The 21,145-nt window shown below is 38.8% G+C and overlaps 2 protein-coding genes across 7 annotated transcripts; both read left to right on the top strand.

Annotated features, from left to right (window-relative positions):
• The first annotated feature begins 6,087 nt into the window (after positions 1 to 6,087).
• On the top strand, positions 6,088 to 11,167 carry LOC111266812 (uncharacterized). The gene is made up of 3 exons (XM_022844611.2): positions 6,088 to 6,216; positions 9,112 to 9,207; positions 9,633 to 11,167. Exons 2-3 carry the CDS (start codon positions 9,112 to 9,114, stop codon positions 9,810 to 9,812), a joined length of 276 nt encoding a protein of 91 aa, XP_022700346.1. The 5' UTR covers positions 6,088 to 6,216; the 3' UTR covers positions 9,813 to 11,167.
• A 6,169-nt stretch (positions 11,168 to 17,336) lies between these two features.
• On the top strand, positions 17,337 to 19,586 carry LOC111266808 (uncharacterized). 6 transcript variants are annotated; one of them, XM_022844601.2, is made up of 5 exons: positions 17,402 to 17,418; positions 18,225 to 18,364; positions 18,507 to 18,759; positions 18,898 to 19,109; positions 19,235 to 19,586. In XM_022844601.2, exons 3-5 carry the CDS (start codon positions 18,546 to 18,548, stop codon positions 19,445 to 19,447), a joined length of 639 nt encoding a protein of 212 aa, XP_022700336.1. In that variant the 5' UTR covers positions 17,402 to 17,418; positions 18,225 to 18,364; positions 18,507 to 18,545; the 3' UTR covers positions 19,448 to 19,586. The 6 variants fall into 6 exon arrangements, with proteins under 6 accessions (XP_022700337.1, XP_022700336.1, XP_022700341.1 ...); XM_022844606.2 differs by lacking the exon at positions 17,402 to 17,418 and adding an exon at positions 18,022 to 18,086 and having other exon boundaries at positions 18,901 to 19,109; XM_022844604.2 differs by lacking the exon at positions 17,402 to 17,418 and adding an exon at positions 18,023 to 18,086 and having other exon boundaries at positions 18,522 to 18,759.
• Positions 19,587 to 21,145: the final 1,559 nt, after the last annotated feature.

Below are 21,145 nucleotides of genomic sequence, written 5' to 3'. Positions count from 1 at the left end.
ATCAAAGTACACCCCTTATTTCCAACATTTATTTTCGCATCTATTCTTACTAATGATGGTCGAAATTATCCTTATTGTACAATGAGCCGATGAAACAAAAATCCTTGTTTGTCCTTTTTGCATTAAATATGCAGTGTTCTATCCACGACCCACGAGTTAAACTTTAATACTATGTTAACTTATCAGCATTCAAGTCTATCAACTCTATTAATAGCTATCACTATGATGCTGTTTTCATGAGAAGCTCTAACTATTTAGCCCTTAACAAGTTGACTAAGTTATCGTAAGCTTTTCTCAGTTGGTTAACTCCTTGTTCTCGTTTTGCTTTTGTAAACCAGTCAAGATACATTGTACAAGAACAAAATAAGATGGCCGAGGGCTAGGTTTTTCAATAGGTTTTCAAATTAGGGTGTCTGCAATGTCTAACAACAGTGCCGAACATAAGACTAGAAACGGTTAGGTTATAACGTCAAAATCTCAAGTTTAGATTGGAGCTCAACTTGCGTAACGATTTTATACTACGATCGCTTTATAGACTGGGTTTAAGATCAACTGAGCAGATATTGCAGTGTAGAGGTACTGCAAAGGAGATTTTTTATTTGTTTCAGCAGGATGAAAATGCAAAAAAAGATGATTGGCCAAGTATAATTTGTAGTACACACACCTGTGCTCGGCTATAAAAGATAGATGCAGAAGATAATCAAACGGCACCAGCGTATGTTCTTCCTGTCTATAGGCAAACACTTCTTCCATGGCTGGGTACAATGCATACATTGTAGCAACTTGCGTCTTCGCTATTATGATCTTATCGTAGCGTTAATGAAGTTTCGTATCGAATAGAAATATTATAATATCGGATATGTTGTCCTAGAATTCACAAATGGGGTGAAGACATCCTAATCAGTCGAAAGATGAGTCTTTTTCAAACAATACATTATGATGTTATTTCCATAAAATTCAAATTGAGTGTCTTCACTTAGAACTAGTTATCTAAATATATCTTTAAACGGCCTTTGGATGCTGTCACAAAAATGCTCCTTGTGATGTGCTGAATTAGACTTGCCCTATGTATAGGAAAGGCAGAAAGAAGAGATTCTCTTCGTTTAATATCTAACGAAGTATTTAATAATTATTTTAATATTTTATAGTAAACCGTGTTAGAGTAATTATCTTCTGTCGATTAACTACAGTCCACAACTAGCAACATTTAATTGACTTAAATATTTTTGCGTCTTCATTTATTAGTGCAGCTACATCACACTCTGACAGTTCGAGATCTATTCACTTAGGTCAATAGCTTAAATATTTCGAATTTTTTGTGCGGTGGTTAAATTGCTAGGAATTGCTTCACGCGGCTGATCCCGAACGTCGACAGCTTAAGGTCCTAAGATTGGCCAAGAAGGACTTGTCATACATAAACCACCTCCTTATAGCTGTCGTGCCCTGGCACCTATTGAGGACGCCACTGAGCGAACGTAGGTAACACAAGACTCCCCTCATACCAGAAACAAGGCAGGCCAAAATCTGTCCTAGATGATGAAGGGAAGCGAAAGGAGCTCGCTTAGCCGAGGGAGGTGGCTCAGGTCTTCCGACGAGTATGACCCGTCTAGGGAGGGGTTGGCTCGCTGGACTGTGTTTGCTGAACGAGTAATGCGAAGTGTATCGCACTGTGAAGACATCAGATGTGAGGGGTTAACAATTACTACGGCAACGCTTTCATCCTGACCGGCTCTTTCAGGTCAGAAGAATCAGGCGTAGAGGTGGAAACTAAACAATGTACACTCTATCGTTAGGCTGTAGTAAGATGTCGGAAAACGCGTGTGTGAACAACGACGTAAAAATTATTTGCTGAATAAGTGCATCAGATATTAATTAACGTTGCAGAGAAAAATGTTAAGATATTTTTCGTATGTAAAGATAAAAAGAATTTAAAGCTCATCTGTCTACAGCATTTATTTGTACTGTAATAAGTATTTGTACATTTATTTGTATTGTAGAAAGTATCTACGGTAGATTTAGTAAAAGAAATTGGTCTACAAAAAAATGTATGCTCGGTCCAAGTAAATCTCTGTATTTATATATCTATAAATTACTTCACATAGTCTAAGTTAAGACAAGCAAGCTATGAAAAATACAGACGGGCGCTTGATCAAGTTAAATTAGCCTACTTACTTAATAGTAGTAGCGCCCTCGATAGAACAGTATTTCTAAGGTTTATTTTTACATGCAAAAAGGTGTATGCATAAGCCTAAGATAAGAAAGTCTGTATTACTATATAAACATATTCTGACTACAATCTATCTATCCGTATCTAAATATTATAATGATAAGGGTACTGTGCAATGAAAGCTTTATTTTTCAAGAGTTCCCTGAGTAAGAGTTTCGTAAGTTAGAACGCATTTGATAAATGGAAGAGATGTTTTATCGTTGTTCCTTTTAATATTACCTTTATTCATTGAAATGGCATACCACTAAATTGTTCTGGTAAAACTCGTTTGGGTGTACCTCTCTGAACCCCCATCCCCTTACGCTTTACTCATTTCATAGCTTTGTCTTGGTTCGTACTCTCACCGTGTAAATTACATTAAGCACCATTTCAAAACCGGCTGCCTTTACGAAATGTAAGTTGACAGTTGATCCTCATAGATTTTTATGTACGTAATTTGGTAGTTACACTATAGAAATCAAGTGGACTCGTGTATATAGAAAGGATATCAACACTGGTGGCAAAATAACAACGTCTGCCAAGGTGAAAGCCTTTCTCCGCATTGCAATCCTAGCCGAATTGCTCCACCCAAAACAGCAGATCATGATGAAGAACCAAATTATGTTATCTAGGGTCGATGCGGGACTTCTAACGGGCAAAAGAAGTATTGCGCATCCACTGTCACAAAATGATATTATATTATAACAACGAATTGTATCATTTTGAGAATTACAAGCGTCAACGATCAGTCGATTTTAAATTGTTGTATTCGAAAAACCGGGTAGTTTCGTGTAACGAACGAAACACGAACTCGACTATGCTTATCAAATTACCAAAAGCAAAAAGCCTTGAGAAGAAATAGCCATTTCATGAGATTAGTATTACGCAAGAGCGTTTTATATTTTAATTGTCATTTTTATTTTAGGTAAACTAGATCCACCGACAACCCTTGAATAAAATAAGGTGTGCTTCTTGTTAAACGTTTTTTGGGCACAAACAGCTAACCTGTCGCATAAAATATATATATGGAAAGATACGTTAATAGGTAGGAAAATACGATAAATGGAGAACTTGTCTTTAACGCTCAAAAAGCTTTAAATAAAATAATTAATATAAAAGGTTTTTTTTTTTATATCACGCATAGAACACTTAATAAAATATAATCTTAAGGAACCGATAAGAAATATATCTATTCAGAATATCGCTTGCTAGCAGCTGATAGTGGTATTCATGGGCAGTAGCTTTTTTAATTTGTTGAATTGCATCATATCTGGTTTTCACTTAACCGAACTGCTATATCTTCTGCAGTCTTCCTACAAGCTATCCAGAACGATGTATGGGATTTCGCATGAAATTTTCTCTCGAAGTTCAAGAGTTGAAGATTTCTACCCTCTAAAAACTGCTGCCAATCGAGATCGAGCAGGCGGCGGTTATTATCATCAAAAATCATTTTGCCTTCACTAACACTCCGACTTCATCTGGCCAGTCCGTTTCGGTCTACGGAACCACTGCATTCGGTGACATTGTCACTAAAAAAAAAAACTTTACATTAGAATTAACAGAAGAATTAGAAGTGCAACAGCATTGTTGAAATCATGATTAAATTATCATAACATGGTAGCCGACGGACCGCGTAAGGCAACTGCCTAGCTGATTGTCTTAGCTGGACTATTTGTTATTACTAAGCACGTGAGCCTTAATAGTCGTACAGACACTTCATTTTGTCCCAGCAGGAGCAGTCCGTTTGAAACAATGTCTAACAGCGATGCCAGACATAAAACTTGAAATATTTGTCAGTCACTAGCTCGCAAAATATATCCATCCGCTCAGTAGATGCTTTTATAAACGAAACAGAAAAACGCCACTTTACAAATGTCCTATTTATGTATTATTATACAACATTAAAACGGTTTAGATTCAGACTTTGTCTTCGCTAGGCTAACGACAAAACATCTTAGAGCAACACATTTTGAAACGTTTTTTAAAACGCTTTCCATTTTTTAGTTGTTTATAACCAAGCCGCGTCTTGCGGCGCCTTAGTTCTTTTTCATTTTAGTGCTACGAAAATACATCATGTATACCTACAGGATATAGAGCATCGTACATTATTATTATTCTTTTCTATCACAGTCTGCAGTATTAAAAATAAAAAATTTACTTTCAGCATTATTTATTTTGGTCGATTAATTAACTAATAGGTAGCCAATTGACACGTTTAGAGCCGCAAACGATGTATTACTGTCTATTTTAATTGTGGAGACCAAAACCACCACTTGATGTCTGCTAATCTGGCTAGCTCCCTGAAAGGTTCTAGTGTTTAAGGGGAAGTTAATATCCTGAACTGTGCAAAGATTAATTTTTCCATATATATATGTATGGAGGTAGACTTCATCGGTGCTTGTAATTGATACGGCTGCCGGGTTGACAGTAATGTCAGCCAACAGAATACATTTTACCAAAAACTGATTGTGTTCAAGTAAGCGTGAGACAGATACACTCAGAACCAAGCAATAGGCTCCGTCCGAACGTGCAAACAGGATTGCATAAGCAATCACGGAGTAAAGTGCGCACCGAATGTTCACTATGATTCTACATGTCCAATAGCAGTTAGGACGTTAAGAATAAACTGATAGGCCAGTCTTCGATTCTAGATTTCTGCCGGACCTGTGCGTTCATACTTAATATAATGAGAAATATAGAGAAAATGTTAATAGTAAACGGATTGCCAGATATAGGGCAGATTGCAACTTCGAAGTAGGTCAACTCGCAGCTAACAAGGCAGCATTGAATGGTTGCTGGTGGTTAGCTGATGTCGTGTCCGCTGCTTAGCGCGATTTCGTTGCTTTATGCTGTAAGTGATTGGACAAATTTTTACCTTCCTTTAATATAAGAATAAGAAAATCTATGCGCGTATGCCCCATTTGATCGTAGTGCATCGGTCCTACGCCATGTCTCTTTGACAATCTGTCGTTTACTGCTATGTCGATAATACGAACCGCTAGCAAAGACTATTCCTATCTCAAAACTATTATGATTCAGCTGGCGTTGTCGGTTCAGTTTTGGCCTGTTCTAATCTTGAACTAAAGCTTTATAAGCTTCCCTTTCGCCCGCTTCGTTTATTCGAGTATCTCAAGATTCGTCATGTAGCTGAACGAGGTGCTTTCTGGCTATGCCGGCCTTCTGTACGTCTTCTCCATACTCTGTTTTTGTTTTCTTTCCAAGCCCACCAACTAAAGCAGCTAAAGCATAACGAACTCTGACTGGACTTTGTTACTGAACATTGAATACTATTTATATATTTGTGTCAGAACAGTTCGCGCCGTTTGAGGGCAAGCTTTCAGCTGCTGCTGCGGTATAGGACCTCCGCTGCCGTTGCCTGCCAATGTTGTTAGCTTCTTCGTAGTCCTCACTCCCTCGCTGGATGTTGGCGGGCTTTCTTCTTAATATATACAGCAAACTAGTCCACCTCCTCCCCCTTCCCCCGTTCGCACCCCTCTCGCCAACGGTCTCCCTTCCATTTCTCCCTTCAAACAATATAATTTTCCTTCTACCAAACATTGTTTCTTGCCGAGCCTACCCACTCTGGCTGAGTGCCCGCCATCGGCTGTAAGCCTTGCTTTCTCTCAATGATCGACGCTCAGTGAACACCCTCACCCACAATGACGTCACGTGTTGACACCGTTTGTCGACGTCAGTGCAATTTCGATGATCCTGAGGTGCCAGTGAGTGTCCAATAAATTCTTTTGGAAATGGTCATTAGTTCTGAAAGGTTTTGAGGAAAAAAAAAGTCACATTCAACGGTAGATTATAGCAAAAGTTGAGCATTAAACACGGGGGTGACGTCACTACCGGTTTGGCGGCAGGTCCTCCGATTGGTTAAGGTTGTCCGCTAGGGGGAGCACAAGCAGCGACGCTGATTCTCTCTCTAGGCGCAGCTAAGAGTGGTGTTCGTAGCCCGGCCGGTACTTGCTTGCCGATAGCATCCTCGAGCAACACAACAGTGGAAAAAGGTGCGTACAATGATTTTATGATTCCCTTATAATTGTGATTGTGAAAAATAGCTTGTGTGAAAATTGTGCCTCACGAACGCTAGTGCCAAGTGTTTTTGAACGAATTTACTAGAAAGTTGCGAAATCGACACGAATATCGAACATCTCATGGCTGCTTTTAGGTTCTATGGTGTTCCGATATTGTCCGACGATTTAGACTGGGCTAGGCCTAAGAGAATTTTTTGGGTGTCAACCGTCGTCGGGCGTTTTATCATTTGCACTGGGATCGATAGCTAATTTTTGGGGCTATCCAGCAGGGTTAGTTTCACTTTACAAAAAAAATCGTGTGCTCCGTGAAAAATATTGCGCAGTAGTGACACGGAACCTAAATAGCCAGAAAAAAAATGGTGGTCAACCATCTCGACATTATAGGTGAGCTTGGGCGGACGCCGCAAGATTGCTAGTTGAAATGGCTTAACAGGGAGACTAAGATTGTGTCTAGACGAGCGGCGTATTTTTGGCATTTTTTTCTAGTAAAAAAATGCAATATTTTTTGGCCACATGATCGGGGCGCGCGGATTTTCTGTTTTTTTTTTTTTAATTTAAACATTTGATTATTTTGTGATGATCGACCTAAAGGTCATTTAAGGGCGTCGCTTGTAGGTAAGATACGATTACATTAAATCGAGTCAGGACATAAATATGCATAGGAAAATTTCTTGCTGTTCACGAATCTGCCGCTATCGGTTAATGCGCGCTCCGAATTTTTCAGCGACGGCTACTCAGCCAGTCGACGGTTGCAAATGATACCTTGTGCCAACGAAGCAACTGTACTCCGTTGGATACCCATTTAGCGATATTCACAAATGAATTTGATTCGTCGACGAAGACTTGTTGATTGTAATTAGAATTTTTATTTAAATCAAGCAAGAATTACTATATTTTCTAGTAATTCGTTTTATTGATGAGAAATGCCTTTTCTAAGATTGTATAACAGAGTAGCCAATGCAGACACTAAATGAGTTGACTACGGTATTCAGTGCATTTTCTAAATATGGCTTAGCCCGGAGGGGCAAGTTAGAGGTATGCCGGAACTAAACACAGTAGACCCGAATGTTCAAGACAGGTATTTTGTATATATTACGCAGAGAAATAGCTATAGAATTAAAACGAAAATAACTGTAAATATTAATGTACAGCTGCAAATATTGATGTACATTTAATTTCAATTCTGATAAGAGCATGATCTTGCAAATATATTTTGAATACTCATACGGGGCGGAACGAGACAAATATCGTAACTAGTTACTGTGTGGACATAGCTAAACGTACAATAGCTACTCACCAAGGTAATGTAATATTATACTCGTTCCGCATCACTCAGGCGTTCTGACCTCAAAAAGCTGATTTTCCCATGCCTGCCTTGTTGTCTTGTGAATAAATAATGGAGAACTTAAAAAAAGCTTCCGCCTTATGCTCAATGTGCAAAAATTATAGTTGATTGGTTGCCACCATGTAGCGGTTCACGATGCCGTAGCGAATTACATTTGTAGAAGTATTCGACGAGAACAAGTAATTGTATAATCAAATATTAAGAAAATTTCACATGCAATTTGCATCGGAAGACGTGCCGTCTGATGGCTGCTAGAGGCGGATACTGAAAAGATATTAAGAAACCAGTTCCGTGCATGACCAACTTCCTTCCGACAGTTCCGACCAAGACCGCAGTGGAGCGCAGAAGCTGAACAGAATATCGAGGCTATTCGAGAGACGTCAGGCAAAAACCAGCCACCTCGATTCGGCGTCGTGTACAAGAATTGTCGCTTTCTAGTGGAATCGTATGGCGAACTTTGCGTGTGTGTACGAGTAAATTTTTAATATCACCCGGTTTTCGTGAACGAGTATTCAGCGATGTCAACGCAAGCATTCAAAAAATGTCGTTAATCTCTGCCGAAGACGGACCACATATTTAGAGTCCAATTTGTTCGCTTTTTTTTTGAAACTTGAACAAATACCCAGAAAAGACCGCTATACTTTTTTTTATTTCTACAGGCGAGTTGACGGTTACTAGCTGTCGATTTGCTATTAAGTGAAGACATTTTTTTCTTCTTTAAAAAGTTTGCATGTAAAAGATACATGATACCTTAAATTTATTCCTAAATCTAACACGTATTAGAACTGAAAACCATGTGGTCTATTGGGTGCGTAAGAAATTCCCGGCTGACTTCGTTCCTTTGCTTCTATATCTGTAGCTTCATTGTATCTGTAATCTACGACGCATTTTCAAAGAAGACTACATCTAGAACTATTCAATTAGAATGGTCAATAAGTTCTTGGCGTCATTGTTCAGTGTTTGCTTTACTCTACAATTGATAACCATTTGCCTACAGCAATCAAAAGCGCTGTTGTTCCTTTAGAAATTATTTGGGTCTTATATTTAGGCTTGTGAAATCGGGATGTTACAAGTAAAGTTTTCTTTGACAGTTGCTCTAATTCGCGTGTTCGTAGAGTCAGAACTACAAAAGCAAGCTAGGATGTTTGTGCCGTGCATGGTTCGAACCCCACGCAAAGTCTGTTCTAATTTGGTATGTAAAGCTCAAAGATAGCATCTCGGACTTGTAAGATATTCCAGCTATGGTCGACTTCGCGGGGTTGATAAGAGTCGTTTGAGGTACTTTTAAACGGACATGAGAAGTGAAAAGTCCGTTAATTAGCCGAAAAACTGGACGGTGGTCGGTGAGCGACTATTGTCACTCAATACAAATAATTAAAAAATGAGAAGTTCGTATTTGGAACGCTACGAAACTGTATTAAACTTGATGGCAGAACTTTGATTTTGGAAATAAGCACCACTTTTTTTAGATATACAAACGCTGACTTGTCTGCTTATATTTTTGTGCTCCTTGTGTTTTACAGATGTCGGACTCTGAAGTTCAGGAGAAGAAGGCGCGAGGCAGGCCTAGAAAGTCTGAAGCCGACAAAACTACATCACCCGCTGCAAAAAAACCTAAGGTGAGATGAAAACCAGCCAACGCAATATGTAAATAATAGAATATTTTCAGACGTTGCGAAATTCAACAATGGCATCTTGAAATCGGAAGACATGCCCCCCTCCCGTTGTTGGACATTTGAGCTCGGCGATGTCCCACTGAAAGTACTTTTGGAGAAAGACGGGTAGACAAACAATTCGTGAAGTGGCAAAAATGAACTGCAGTCATATATCTCTCGCTAAATGTCTTCGCTTAATTATTCAAAAAGCATAAAAGCTAAAAGTACATTTTGAAAGCGTATGAATGGTAAACTTGATAAGCAAATTCATTAGCATACTTCTTACCAATACAGGCACGTCAAATCTCTTAGTTTCTGACAAAAGACTATAAAAGGAAACAAACTAATATGTTGTTGTACATCTTTTCATTCGTTTTTTTATACTGCAGGTTGATGATGGCCCCAAGCGGGGACGCGGCCGCCCAAAGGGTTCCGTGAATAAGAAGAAAAAGGGATCTATCAAAAAGGGAGCCGCTGGTGGCAAAAAGCGCGGACGCAAACCCAAGGCCGCGAAACCCCCACCCCAAGCTGAGGAGGAAGAAGAGGCTGCCGAGGACGGCGACGAGTAGGTCGTCGGCAACAACTACTACATGATAACACCTACTACCAACTAACAAGCAAGAAACACCATCATCAACCCGCTCGCTGTCATGGAGCAGCAACGACAAAAACAATCAACAATAACAACATCGAGGAACTTTTCGAGGAAGTAGTTCTGGCGTTGCCATATCGTGGGCAGGCTCTGGAAAAGCGACAGACGGCGAAATAGTCCAACGATCGTTGTTGCTGTATTCACTAGTATGTTTTCAATTAGTAGAGCAACGGTTATAGGGTCTGATGGTGCAACAGCCTCAGCTACTAACTATCATACCTTGATCATCTTCAGCCAGATCAGTCGTGCGAGCCCAGTATGAATGTATGTATGTACATGATCATCATCGTGAAATTGTTCCGGCCTGGCATGGCTGGGTCCCGAGATCGTTGTGCGTTCCATCTACCTATACATTTATTGTTTTCCCATGTCTGTTATGGCCTGCACACGTGGTTCAAGTGCGCTTCCTGCGGTATCGATGCTGAAAACTATCGCTGGTTGAAACTCGAAGAACAGGCGGTACCGATGCGAAAGAACTCATGTCGTTGACGACCATTACGATATGGAAGATGGCGATGCCAGATTACATCCACGGTATTCATTAATACTTAGTATATATTCATACATATTCACGAACATCTATACAACAAAGTAATTGAACGAACAAGTCATTGTGTAAATGTCAACATCAACAGTAGCCGCTTTCCAGCGACGGGTTGGGGGCGCACGCTCCACAGCGTCAGTGGTGCAGCCTCGCTTAATTCACCTAGCAAGAAGAAAAAGAAAAACAAAGTAACTATAAGAGCGCTTACCACAAGGCGCAAGTGAGGCGGTGCCACCTTTGTATAAAAAAGAAAGCAACCTTAATAATGAATATTAGTAATAATATGAAAAGAAACGTCATATATATTAAAATATTGCATCGCGTGGCATTACTACCTACGAAGTTCACTAGTATTATTGAATGAATACTAGTATATATATATATATATATATATATATATATACATAGATATATATATATATATACATAGATATATATATATATATATACATAGATATATATATATATATATCTAAAACAAATGTGAAAGTAAGCTAAAGCTCAACAAATTGATAAACATAACTATACATTCGATAATAAACGGTAATAATACTAAGCCATTAGCGTGCAAGCACCCATGTGACACACCTTCATTTTGTCTCATACCTGGGGTCGCATTGTATCATGAAGCATATTGGTACGTACGAGAGCGAGAAAGAGCGTGAGCGAAACATGAGTGAGTAACAATAACTTCATTAAATAAATTTCATCCAACCAAAACAAACGAATGGTGATACTGTCTTCTTTTTGTATCCTGGTATACGCTGGCGACCGTTTTATTATGATAGAGAATATTCACCAGGAAAAAGGGTATAGGAAAATACCCGTCATTGTGCTACAAACATACTGCTGCGTACTTCGATGCCTTTATTCGCTTACGGTGAAGAACGTTTGTGGTCAGGAGCAATGTCAGTCCTATTGTTGGGATGAAAAATGGTCGAACTGAAAAAGATTGTCAAAAATGAAACCCATATACCTATTATTCAATAGCTTTCAGTCTTGTTAATAGCCTTTCTGCTTAAACCAGCAGTTCTTATTTCATGGCAAATAAACGATGTTTATTGTACTTAATCACCTTGGAATTCGTGGTATAATAACTGTCTGTACACACCAGTGCAGGCCAGGATAAGGCACGATGGAGTACTGCAGCGACTCGTGTACATCTAACGGTTAGCAAAAGGTCGTTGAAATACTCACGGAGCCACTTGAAGCGCCGGTTGTATATTTCATGGGCCAGGAAAGGAGGCTAAACAGGCCAGTCTGTGCAACAGCACGCATCTGGCCAGCGGAGTAAACCAAGCGTTCTCTTCGGCGCTTCAGCTATTGTTATTATTGGTAATGGTTGCGCTGGCGGTCGCCTAGCGAAACCCTCTACTGCGTACATTATGCTTTGCTGAATAATCATCACTCCGTCGCTGTTTTCGGCTGCGATCTGTCCTTACACAGCCGTAACGGTCTTAATCACTACTTTGCAGGTGCACTCAGCACGTAACCAAAGGCCGCAGTTAAAGAAGGCTTTCGTTGGACTTGAATAAGTTAGGAGTTGGTGTTCTAGTTGACCCCCACAACGAAGCATAATAGCTTGGATATTGCTGGTAGGTGAAACTGGACGTTAAAACGTTTCATCTGCCGCTATACCTATTGCCGCGACATCATCTGCGGTAGCTTAGTGGTCGTCGGTGACCATTTATAATAGATAAAACGCAAATAAGTATTGGAGAGAGTTTATATTAGCAAAGTACACCCCAGAAGGGGAGAAGATGCGTATTGCAAGAGGATAGTGAACCGGCCGAAATATGTTGACCACCTGAACTATCTAGGAATATGAATAACTGTAGCAGATAACTGAAGATGAGAGGGTGGGTCCAGCAGTAGCAGTAGTAGATAATATCTGTGAGGTAAAGTACAGTATAAAAAAGAAGGTTGAAGATTGCATTTAGCAAAAAATGGGTCTTCGTAAACAGTGCACAAAAGCTACTCACAAAATATATAAGTGAATATAATTATAATCACTTGATAACCAACCTGACTGAATAAGTAAATGTTGTTCGAGCACGATAAGTTATGAAGAATTGGTGTTTGTAGAGTGAGCTTATTTTCCATGACTAGATGGGTTGTTGAATTCATAATTCAATTTAGAGAGGTGTTTCAAGAAGCACTGTAGAACATCTTGTAAACTATAAGTCTGCTTTGAACCAAGATAATAACGTTTTATAACGTTACATAAGGATAAGATGAATACAATATATATATCTACATATTTAGCCGTTTACAACAATGGTTCATCAGAATTATGATATAAATAACGAAACACATATATTAAGCTGTTAGATTTCTAAAATAAAAATTCTATGCCGGCGACAGAGTTCTATTGACCTGCCGCGGTATTAGGGCGTCTTACATATTTATCGTTACATTGAAAAACCGTTGAAGATACCTTGGTGCCGTTGTCTTATCACTTCTGACAATATAGTTTATTAATCCAATTAAGTTTTGGTTTACAGAAATATCTATGATGGTCAAACATGCTTCGAGTTTTAAATAAGACCACCATTGGCTTCGATTCGAACAGGTATAACAAAATTAAATAAAGTATTATCTGCATAAATTGGAGAAGATGCCGCTGGAACTCGTGGGTTTCTTTGGAGTTGTAGCGAAGGCCTTGTGATAATAAAAACTGTCTGTCGAAACCTACCCGAGTAGTCGGAAAGTTTGTACCGATAATTGCCATGTTTTGTGTTGTCAATGCAACATTTTTTATAAGCCATGTCGCCCGCAGAGCTCTATGCAAATAATAGGAAACGCATGTTAGTAATGTTTTTTTCTATTTCTTAACACATGTAAGAAGCTGACAGGGTCTTCTGTAGTGTTCGAGCACCAGCCAGAACGAAGGCAATTCAACTATCTTCCAAAACCAAATTACCGGGTATGTTTAGTATACTTCTTACATTTTTATCCCGAATAGATGTCCGAATCTTGACTCGTTCCCTGGAATACTTCAGTTTAGAAAATAGCTGTGTGGGCTCGATCAACGGCCTTGAAAACTGAACTCATTAAAGGACGCCTGAGGCACTTTAATCTCACGGGCCTCTAACGAAAACATACGGCTGCAAGTATGGCTTTTACAAACAAATGATAGATTACATTATTCATTTATAAAGACTATGTATGTGGGTTCAGAATTTTCTATAAATGACTAAATGAAGATTTTTTTCTTTATTTTTTTATTTACCCTACAGCACTAAAGACATTTCCTGCACTTGATAGCTCGCGTATTTCGTTATGATCAACTAAGTTGGCAAAAGAGGACATTTAGTGCAGCTCAATCGTACTACTTTTCATTCACATTTATTATGGAATATCGAACATTTATTTTCTCTCTGGGTGAAACTGACTCTCCGCATTCCATTGCCAGCTGATGTGTAGTACTGTCTTCCACTATTGGTTTAATATGCAATACCCTTCTAAAGCGATTTCCTATATTTTTGTGAACTATAGCGTAAGCAGGCAGACGAGTTTCCCATCCAGTGATCGTCCATACGGATTATGCTAGTCTCAGTGAAAGTACAACAGTGTATTCGCTTAGGATATTCACGCATAATCTAGGTTGGACCCTTAACGCTCAACCTACTTTGCAAAATGAGTGATTTCATTATAAACCTACGCGATTAGTGGCGCCATCCATTGTAAGGGAAACAACTTGACAATCACCAACGGAAACTTGAAAAGAGTCAGCCCTAAGATACTCTAGTTTAAAATACTGATTCGAAACTGAGAAAATTGTAGCTTTCTGCGAAAAAACAGCGTCTTGTTAGTAGTTGTCTAGCTGCAGTGAATATTCATTTTATGCTCTCGATAAGAAATAGATTGAGCCTCTGTGAGATAAGACGAAGATGTTTCGTAAACAGCGTGATTCTTCTCGTGACTATAGCTGATTAGCCGTACTCGTACATATCTTCCTCACAGCTCACGACGTATATATTCGGACCTAAAACTGTATAGGGAATATAGGAAATTGGCAACTTATCACATCAAAGAATAAATCTATGCTTTATGCGAAATAAAAACCTACTTCAGCCATATTTCTCCTAGGGAAGCAGATCACAATATTACGGACAACTGTATATATCTCTCTAGGAAATATTTTCTTAGTGTTCATATTTCGTTAAAAAAATAATAGTGCACTTCATAGCTTCCATAGGGCTTATCAACCGATATATGAGGACCCTGCAGGCCGCTGAGAAGAACTGTAGTATCATAAAGCAGAGAAATGAGCTACTAAACTACGTTTAATTATGAAAGGATCCTTTTTGTCTGCTAGCAAGACAGTCAGATTGTAAGCGTTTATTCTGTCCCTAGAAATAAGAGGTTATTAGTGTCGCTTCGATTCAGGTATAGGGTTGTCGGGTTTAATTTGAGCAGGTCTTATTATAAAATGCCTTACGAAAAACGCCAAACGCTAAGCCATAGAAGATAGTTTATAATATAGCTAAATTACTATTCACCCATATTGGCCATCCTTGAAGTCACTCTAGGGACGTACCTGTATATAAAGTACGCAACCCCCTCTGGAAAAGTTTTCTATGGTGCTTTTGTAGTTTGAAGAGGGTCCTCTGGTGTAATATGACCATCGCATTTTAATGGTCCTACATGATCGCAATATGAATTGTCGCAATGTATTTTATAAGCTATAAAATATACTTGGGGATATAGAAAAAGTAGGCGACATTTAAGCGAACAAATTTACAAATAAGCAACGGATATATTTACTTTTTCTTCATTTATCCGATAAATTTACTAAATACGTAAAAAATTCCTAGAATTATGTACCATATAATAGTTCGGGTTCGATAGGTATTCTGGGCTTTTCATCATAATATTCGCGGTCTAAAATGATATTGTAGCGGTTGCCGGAGGCATTGGGAGCGGAAGCACACGATAAGTTTGCCTTGATTCGTAGGGCTATAATAAGAATTCCCTATTCTCACAATTCGCAACATTGAAGTTGGGGCACTTCGGTAAAATTCGTTAGAAACAACTCTATAACCTATAGATTTCATAGTTCGCTACCTTTTGAATTGGGAATCGCCCATGATGGTCGAATGTGATTAGGAGAAGGCGGCGCAGTTGTACATTGGATTTGTCGTTTTGCGATCACAGAACGTCCGCTGAGTAATGTCAAGGTGTATGAATGAATCTACCCTAATGATAGTATCTTTTAGGGGTCGGGCTAAAATGACTGAATATAACGTTGATATCTGAGGATACATTCGCATATTTACATATTCATACATATAATTATTTCGCAATATGCCTTACCTTCTGTACTGACCATGGGTAAAAGCTAGAATTCAAGTCAGTATGGTTTAGATCATATAGCTACTCGTATGGTTGGAGAGAAAATAGGGCATTAGAAAGGGTTTGAACAACAAGTTTGTCTTTCCGTTTGTGCACCGCTTTCGATTTATTTTGACGTTTCGTGCGCTTGCAGGCTCCATGTATACTCTCAAAATATCATCAAAAATATGCATATACTTGCCATAGAACATACATCTGAGCATACGTCATTCCCTTGTTGTGCCGGTTAAATTTACCGTGTTTGCAACCTCTTTTTCGCATACAAACCCATCACTGATATTTTATAACAGATGAATAATCATACGGACCACCTTGAGTATTGTCCAATGCCTTCACGAACTGGGGACACAAAAAAAGTCGTTGCATTATTATAACCAATATTTTCAACACACATTTAGATTTCCATTTCATCTATACGAGCTAAATAGGTTAAATCCGAACATCTATTAACATCTATTAAAGTTAGAGAAAATCAGCGATTGATTGCTTCTTCGCAGAAATTTTTGGTCCACTGAGCGTACAATTACTACGAAGATCTATAGTGGTAACATCGACTCAAAGGTATTTTACTATATATATGTGCTAATGCAGCTCCGCAGAGGTTTTTTTTTATTAAGTTTAGCTACAGAAAAGGTTGGATACTTGTCCAACCATCGAGAAGGATCTGTACATTTGGTTTTTGGTCAGAACTAAATTATAAAAGTTCCTTTATAGGAGCACAATGTAGTCTGATATGAGGTGAGATGAAAGCATTCGTTCAGGGGGCAACTACCAAATATTTGAATAGTCTATGCTAGGGTCTGTGTCATTGAGCTGTGTCGTTAAGGATTATTGAGATAATTGTCAATGGTATCTCGTATTATTATGTGACAAATTTTTGCGTATGATTAAATGTCTTTTATTTGCCTGTCAGATGTCGCAGTTAGCATAACGGAACAGAGTTCAAAGCGGTTTTCAAACAATGTTTGAAACATCATACTTTGAAATCATTGCAACACTTAAAAACACATTGGATAAATCTTTAGAGTATGCGTCCATGAAATAACTTCCAAATTTTTTCGAATAGTATTCAAAGACATGAAAATACCAGAGAGTAAAATTACTTAAAAGTTTTATTACGTAATTATTTTTTAATGTTCTAACAGAGAAAGTATGACTCAAAGATTATAACTCTTTAAAATGTTGCCATACTTCATGAAGTGTTCGGTTTGCTTGTGAAATACGTCATGAATGATATTAAGAAAGCCTTATCTTGCGCGACGTCTTGTACATGCTGTTTAGCAGTACAGAAAAGAACAACAACTTCACAAAAAGATAATTGTAGTTTATTTGGGTAATTTGTAGAAAGCACATTTCGTATCACCGTATCCAAGATAGCCACTTTCGAGGCACACGTAATTACCCATCCGAACAATTCCAGCTGTCTTGAATTTGGTGCCGGTATCCTCCTCGCAGTGTTTCGTCGATTCCATGACGACATATTTAGCGGGTCCTTTGAGATCTGTACAGATACGAATGCAACATAATGTTAAATATAATTCGAAATATGGTACACGAAGGCAGACTTAATGGACGATAGGTTAGCACTGGCGGGTTTTTGTTAATCAATTCGAAACATTCTGTGAGTAGTGGCTAAAACTATATCTGGTTGTAGTCGATGTTGATTCTGTGTATTCTAATATGTAATGAAGGAAAAATGATGCTGATTAATTTGAACTAATGTTAGTTCTAAGCTGTGTGCAATCATACAGGAATTATGGGTGAACGACGTGTTTGATAATGTAGGAGAGGCTATTAGCGTGACTCTGACTTGTCGCGCAGTTGTAGTACGCTTTGTTTCTAACTAAAATACAATACACTGGGCTTTTGCATAATAAATGTGTAATTGACAATCTAGTAATGAAAGCTATTTGCTTTTTTCGGTGCACGACATTCTGCCTCATTAAGTACAACTACCAAATGACCCGGGGTGCAGAAAAAAGAAACGGCACGCTAGACATTTGGTTTGGGTTTCATAGTAATCAAATGAGACAATATTCTCTTCTGGAATCGGATAGTGGAATGGCTCGACTAAATCGGTCAGAGGCTAGGCCTGTGTTCAACAACTTCAAACCATAACCGACCACGCTCTATTTCATATGCAATTATTCCATAAAACCAATTCGTCGATCTCAAATTTAAACCTTTAATGTACACCGATGCAGACAAATTATATCAAAGTGTCTATAAATATGAACGGTAACTGATAAAACTATGTTGTTATTCACGGACGCTGACGACTTGAATCTGGTATCGCTATTTGGTGTCTGGCGAGTCGCAATTGAATTGTTGAAATTTATTATTGTTATTGCAAGTCTTGAATTTTCGCATATCTCAAAGCTGTCTGGCAGGTATTTATTAACCGGTCATTTTATTTGGGCCTGCTAGTTACAGTTCTCGTGGTCTATTCGTGCGTGCCATTGTTGATATTGTTTTAAAACATCTTTCGTATGCTGAGTATGTCTGTTTGGTGAATCTCCAAGTCCAACTACAGGTGGACCACACCTAAAACTAGACACGTTTGCAAGGTATGCGATTTCCCTTTAAAAGTGACTTGAAAGAACTTTTATCGAGATCTGCAGATCGCAGTACGTGGCATTGATGGAATATCGGTTTAGGGCTAACAACGAATTGTTGTGCAACAACAAACTAACGTATTGATCGTGATAGTTGTGTGAATCGTAGGTAACCGAGTACATCGAGAGCATTATGGACGCGGATGGAGGCGATCAAGTCGCCGATGAATTGAAGAGTTTGGATTTAAAGGATACAGCGAGCGTTGAAGAGGAAGTTGTCGAAGACGAAGAAAGTCAAAATTTGCGGAGCGAGAGAGTTCCTTCAGTGTCGATGAGGACCATGCACTTTACCAATGGCGATTGGTATCCCGAGGAAAAGCCGAAAATTGCACCACCTTCAGATCCTGGTAAGCGTTTTTATGGTAGAAAGGCTCGCTATGTTAGCCACAAGCCCATTGAAGCTAAACTTGTGGAAAAGTTCGAAGTTTAAGAATCTGTACTGTGATTTTGTCAGAATTCCATTGTGACATTGTTTGCCACTTTAGTAGTTGAGAGAGCGGTCCCATCCGAAGGATCTGGAGAAAATGTTTCCGAAGCTCGAAAAACTCTGGACGAAGCTGAGCTAAGTTCTGAGGAAGACGATACTGATGCAATGGAGCGATACGCCAATGAAAAGACTGGGGAGGTACCCGAGTCGTTCTTCGAGATTCTCTGCAGGGAATGCACTAAAATCCCGTACACCCCAGAGGAACAACAGGTAGGTTCGCTTTGCCACCTGGTCACTCGTCTTTCCGTCGTGTGATTTACCAAATAATTTTAAGGTTACACCATAATTGGCGAATGTTCGCGATATAGTTTGCTTACTTCTCCACGTGCTTTCAGGAGCGCCGGAATTCAGGTCACCTCGAGCGTAACAAGATGCTTCTTGAAGGCATTAAAACAAATCATCGCGAATGGATGTATCAAATTGAAGAAAGGATAGCTCTCGAAATGATGAACGAACGTCGAAAAGCTCGCAAAAAAGCCCTCAAAGAACAACGAAAGCTTGCAGAGGCGGTGGCCGGGTCTGGGCTTGATGCCCAGGCTACCGCGTAGAGTTGATAGCGTCGCGCCAGATGTCACAGAAGATAATGTACGGAAGTGACGTCGATAATATAGATATTTTCTGAAAAATATGCTTTTCTAAAAAGGGTCAATAATAATAATAAAAGCTTGTATTAGACGTTGAGAAATACTTTGGGGTATTTTCAATACGGCTTTTGAGAAGCAAGTCCCCGCAAATAATCTGTAATAAGCAGAAATCTCGGTTCGCACAGTTGCATCCATATTTCTAGACAGCACATGGGAAATAAAGTGTAAGCCTTCATTACTCTAATTCGAGTAAATATTAAAGAAAAAGCCTTCATTACTCTATTTCGAGTAAACACGAGTCGTTACTCTAATTCGAGTAAATATTAAAGAAAAAGCCTTCATTACTCCATTGTGTTTGAGCATTTTTTTTTGCTGGAAAACCTACTAAGGATAACTAAGGATCGTTCAAGAGTTACACCGCGGACAACGCTGTTTAAGGCAACATTACTAATCATGTGCACCGCGGGCAAAACTATGGAACACGACTGCAATCTGAGAATGTGATTAATCCATTAGTAATCTATCAATCGAAGACAGAAATCAATGTGTTTAGCTACCCAAAGTTATCGATAATCTAGTTCCAGTCGTCGCTACATTCATCGTGCGACCATGCGAGATGCTAAATTTGTAAGGTGAATTTGCCTTAGAGTTGTTTAAATTATATCCGGTCACAGCAGTCTCTAATAGAGGCTGAATTACTTGTTTGATAAATCATCTTTAAGGTAAGAAATTTCGGTCTGTTTTGGAAAGTAACTTTGCTAACGAACTCAAAGTTGGAGATTCACAAAACACCTTTGACGATGACAGAGAAGTCAACATTTTGTAATCATGCATTATGCAATTTCATAAACCTAGCTTGCTTTAAGTGATATTGTAATATTATCAAGGACATGAACATTCCAATACTAAAGGTTTGCGTATTGTTTCAAGACCAGACAAATTTGGGTTCTGTCGAGGTCCAAAGCTTGTATTCGGAAGCTTATCACGTCAGCAACCTAAGCATTTTTACTTCAGCCGCAAGGAACGTTTACCTGAAGAAGTTGATGTTTGCAGTGTAACACGCGTGTGCTGAATTGAACACGCATCTAATGAATTGTAGGAAAAACTGCGCCTTTTCTTCAAAGTTAATTTTCTTCAAAATTAATTTCGAACAATTGAAAGTCTACTTTCGCGGATAGAACCGCAAGATATCTGTATCAAAATTTCGAAATTTTAAATGGTCATTAGAGATGATGCCAGTAGAGGAATCATCCAGAAGATTTGTAGTGAGCAGCAATTTACATAAGTCAACTATCTATAGTTAAAAGCAAAATTCTAAGAAAACACCAGATTGTTTACCTAAAATTCTCTGGGAACCAAAATCTATTTCTTTCGCGATATGTGAGCAATGTAAGTCAGCGCAAGTGCAATTAGGACATATTTTTGCAGTCAAAAACAGATCTTCGTCCGAGAGCCTTCAGAAGCCGAGATGGTTCGAGGTTTTACTTGTTTTTATGTTATTGTAATAGCCCCACTTATAGTATACCTAAGTACATCTTTCTTAAGTTAATAAAGTTGGGTTGTTATTGGTCCCTCGCTATGTTTAGGTACAGTCTATTTGAAACTTCAATGCAGCTAGCCTCTTATTGAGACGAATTAAAAGTTGCTTGCGCAAGCCCAGCC

Source organism: Varroa jacobsoni, unplaced genomic scaffold (genome assembly GCF_002532875.2).
Source record: "Varroa jacobsoni isolate VJ856 unplaced genomic scaffold, vjacob_1.0 scaffold_1118, whole genome shotgun sequence".
In the NCBI taxonomy this organism is placed as follows: Eukaryota; Metazoa; Arthropoda; class Arachnida; order Mesostigmata; family Varroidae; genus Varroa; species Varroa jacobsoni.
Note: the sequence above shows the minus strand (reverse complement) of the source record. Positions and strands in the feature narration are given on the sequence as shown.

Bases quoted from the DNA above. Each gene is read 5' to 3' on its own strand.
- LOC111266812 (XM_022844611.2), top strand. From the start codon at position 9,112: ATGTCGGACTCTGAAGTTCAGGAGAAGAAGGCGCGAGGCAGGCCTAGA. The intron at 9,208-9,632 runs GTGAGATGAAAA...TTTATACTGCAG, and splicing joins CCGCTGCAAAAAAACCTAAG to GTTGATGATGGCCCCAAGCG.
- LOC111266808 (XM_022844602.2), top strand. From the start codon at position 18,546: ATGGACGCGGATGGAGGCGATCAAGTCGCCGATGAATTGAAGAGTTTG. The intron at 18,760-18,897 runs GTAAGCGTTTTT...TTGCCACTTTAG, and splicing joins TGCACCACCTTCAGATCCTG to TAGTTGAGAGAGCGGTCCCA. The intron at 19,110-19,234 runs GTAGGTTCGCTT...ACGTGCTTTCAG, and splicing joins ACACCCCAGAGGAACAACAG to GAGCGCCGGAATTCAGGTCA.